This window comes from Syzygium oleosum, unplaced genomic scaffold, assembly GCF_021117445.2.
Source record: "Syzygium oleosum isolate NSW1041296 unplaced genomic scaffold, Sole_v2.1 Sole_v2.15, whole genome shotgun sequence".
Classification (NCBI taxonomy): domain Eukaryota; kingdom Viridiplantae; phylum Streptophyta; class Magnoliopsida; order Myrtales; family Myrtaceae; genus Syzygium; species Syzygium oleosum.
Window position 1 is genome coordinate 5,215,679 of NW_026607499.1, and position 3,715 is coordinate 5,219,393.

Genomic DNA, 3,715 nt, shown 5'->3' on the forward strand with positions numbered 1-3,715 from the left:
TAAATTGGCACCAATGCCAAATGTTTAGGACTGAATTGGCACCAAAAAAAGGTTTATGACTAAATTGACACCAATGCCAAAGGTTTAAGACTTTTTTGACACTTTTCCCGAGTGGTTTTTGCACAAATAGGGCTTTAAGTAATCTTAACGGCTCATATCGCCAAGGCATGAATGGACCAATCAGATGGGAGTTCTTCCTTGTGTATTTCATGGAAATGTATGTGTAGAGAGATAAACTGCATTACTATAGAATCAAGGACGGTGTTGACTAGAAATATAGAAACATGCTGCATGTAGTATTAGATAAGTATGTGGACAGTATGAATACGTATAGGTAGGTTAGATACATAATTGCGCGTACATGTAATGCACTCTTCCTTGAACACACAGAAGTGCGAAGGATGAAGTTTTTCCATAGCTCACGTTAGTAAAAAATAATGCTACCCCAAACGATTTGTACGGATGGCTTGCGTAATTGTCTCACAGTAGAAATCAATAAAAAGAATTTGGACAGATTCATTCGACCGCGGTGGATAGATCTAATCACAACAAAAAGTATGTTGTAACTTTTTTTTTAGCGAACCGTCATTCTTGCACAATCCCGGTACATAATTTCTTGAAACTGTGCATGTCAACGAGGAAAGCAGTTTGTTTTTATTACAAGACAAGAACTTGACTGGACCCAGCCCGAGTCCATCATGACTCTTGATCATGGACTAGGGTCACTTATTCGGGTTATAGAGCTTCCAGTCCTCAAAAGTGGAAACTATTTCATGTGTTGAATGAATACTACACAAATCAAGATTAGTGATGGATGGTCAGAAGGCAAATGGGACAAAGGAAGAGAAAAATGATGTAGGGACAATTTGCCATCTTCTGCAAGTTCTTTTCACTCTCCAATCTCTTCAGCAACAAACTAGTCTTCCTCAATTGCAAAGCTAATCAATTACAAATGTACAAATTCTATTTACTCCTCGAACTAGTTGCAAAGAGTTTATATTACACAAGTTACTTAACAATGGAGTGTAGCATCGACGCCAAAACTAGAGAATACAACCAAGAATACGATATAGATTCATTCCATTGAACGGTGATGGTTTCATGCAAAGAACCAATCATACAATGGAAATGTGTCGAGATGAATGGTCTCACAATTTCTTTAAAGTAATGGTCACGTAGCAGGTGTTATGACATAAAACCTTCACGTGAGTTACACTGGTACAGCCACTGCTTTCACGGGTTGAGCCCGTTGCACGGTTATCCCGAACTTGTCTTCCATGTTCATCTTACCTGGTGCGACACCATCTTCGAGCCTCCAGTTGAATGCGTTAATGAGTGAACCCAGCATCAGATGTAACATTCTCATGGCCAGTGGCAATCCCGGACAAATCCGCCTGCCGCCACCAAACGGTATGAGCTCGAAGTTTTGTCCCCTCAGATCTATGTCAGATCCCAAAAATCTCTCTGGCATGAACTCATTTGGACTGGCCCAAATTGCAGGATCTCTTCCTATAGCCCATGCATTAAGAAGCACTTGTGCACCTTTTGGAATAGTGAAACCCCCTATTTGTGCATCGGCTTCGGCTTTGCGAGGCAGAAGGAGTGGAATTGGTGGGTGCATTCGCAAAGTTTCTTTTACGGTAGCTTGTAAATAGGGTAAGCGAGATATGTCGGCTTCTTTCATCTGCTTGCCTTTTCCAATGAGGAGGTGGAGCTCGGTTTGGGCTCTTGATAGCTTCTCCGGGTTGCGAAGTAGTTCCCCCATCGCCCACTCTAGAGTACTCGAAGTGGTTTCGCTACCAGCAACAAAAAAGTCCTGTTGTCATCATAGCAGGAGACATAAGAGCATGACAAGTACTTATGAAGGGTTGATTGAGATTGATTTTGTGGGGAAAAAGAAGCCAACCTAAGTTCAGCATAAGCTCCAACTGAAGTGAAATCGAATTTGTACTTGTCCTTAACAGCTAAAACTAAATTGAAGCAACCTCTTTGCTTCAGTATGGTTTTTAGATTTCTTTTTTATTGCTATCAAATAACATAATAAACTATACGATATACACTAAATAAAATAGATCGTTTGACTAATCAGAAAATAACGTAGAGAAGCATCCATGAATATCAGGACAGCTTACCAGAAACAGATGCTTGACTAGAGAGATGTCCAGATCCTCACTCTTATCTTCCACAACATCAAGAAGAGCATCCAAAACATCGTTGCTTGTGGTGGCACCAGGCTGCGTTCTCAGCTGCAACCTTTGCTTGATCAGCCCATCGAAGATATCTAACATCTTACTGAAATGCAACTCGGTGCGCTGCTTCGAACCCTGTGGGTCAATCTTCTTGAGCACAGGAAAGTAATCTGCAATGTTTGGCTTTCCAACCTCGGCCATGATTTGCCACATTACCTCCTTCAACTCCTTGGCAGAAGTTGAAGGGTCCGTCATGTCCAAAGAGAAAACCGTGTTAGACAGAGAGTTGAGTGTAGTCCTAAAAGCTGCCTCACCAATATCAACAACGTCACCGTTGTGTGCACATTTTCCAACATAAGCGACGAGCTCTTGCACTTTCTTGCTGCGAAGATGCCGGTTGGAATCAAGTTTCTTACTGGACAAAAGGTGTGAGTTGTATATTTTCCTCAGGTTTCGGAAGAGAGGCGAAACGGGCATCCAAGGCAAGCCGAGCTGGTGATGGTCATGGGCCGTGATGGTGTCGGGAATTGTGCGATTAGCGAAGACAGCATCATGACTTTGGAGGATCTCTCTGGCGAGCGTCGGGGAAGAGATCACGACCGTGGTTACAGAGCCGAGCTGAAGTTTGATTATGGGGCCGTAAGTGCGAGCGAGCTTGGCAAGAGACTTGTGGGGAAGGTTTCCGAGTTCGAGAAGGTTGCCAATGACCGGAAGAGGGCGGGGGCCGGGCGGGAGGTTGGAGGGAGACCTCTTGCCTCTCTTTGCAATCAAAGAGAGAGCTTGGAACAAGCCCCAGAGGAGGTAGAGGCAAAATATCAAGGCTAAGAAATCCATCTCTCTGGGCTTATGACTTACGGGGCTCGCCTCCTTCTGAATCTACAAAGGTGCATGTTCCTCTATTTCTTCTATTATATGGAGGCCATTGAGGTGGTCCTCCTGCATTTCTTCCATTTTTCCTTTCTAGAGCAATATTATCTCTTTTCGTCGAGGCCCTCACCTTCTTTTTTCTCTTCACGTCACCATCGGGTCCATTTCTGGAGAATCGTGGACAAATTGTCATCCTTTTTATTCTCGCTGCGATCGATCTACGGTGGAAGCTTACTTTCTCATGGATAAATTATTACTTGTCTAGACGGATTGACATCAAAGTTGATTCCTCCTACATTATTTTGGAGGCTTTGGGTCTTGGGTCCAACCATTTGACGTAACCATTGTACTCGTTTTTGTTTTCATCGTTTAACACAGGATTGGAAAATCGAGCAAGGTACTTGCTATGATAACACTTTGTTGAAATACAATGTATTTGCCAAAAATATAAATATCAAGCACCCACAAATATCAAATTAGCATAACGGAACAAAACAATCTCCTCTCTTGTGGAATCCTAATATAAAACAACACAATAGAGCAATATATCTGCCAAAATATAAATATCAAGCATCCACAAATACAAGGCAGTTTTTACGTGGAAAATCTCCACGGGACCGGAGTCCATCCGAAATCTTCACAATCAACAAAAATAAGGT

The 3,715-nt window shown here is 42.5% G+C and overlaps 1 protein-coding gene across 1 annotated transcript; it reads right to left on the reverse strand.

Annotated features, from left to right (window-relative positions):
• Nucleotides 1-1,051: 1,051 nt before the first annotated feature.
• Nucleotides 1,052-3,090, reverse strand: LOC115664505 (geraniol 8-hydroxylase-like). The gene is made up of 2 exons (XM_030586431.2): nt 2,133-3,090; nt 1,052-1,816 (listed from the first exon to the last, which is right to left on the reverse strand). Exons 1-2 carry the CDS (start codon nt 3,021-3,023, stop codon nt 1,211-1,213), a joined length of 1,497 nt encoding a protein of 498 aa, XP_030442291.1. The 5' UTR covers nt 3,024-3,090; the 3' UTR covers nt 1,052-1,210.
• Nucleotides 3,091-3,715: the final 625 nt, after the last annotated feature.

What these genes read in the sequence shown, in the direction of transcription:
- LOC115664505 (XM_030586431.2), bottom strand. Translation starts at nt 3,023, where the DNA reads ATGGATTTCTTAGCCTTGATATTTTGCCTCTACCTCCTCTGGGGCTTG. An exon ending in TAGTCAAGCATCTGTTTCTG is followed by an intron (nt 1,817 to 2,132) that starts GTAAGCTGTCCT and finishes TGATGACAACAG; the next exon opens with GACTTTTTTGTTGCTGGTAG.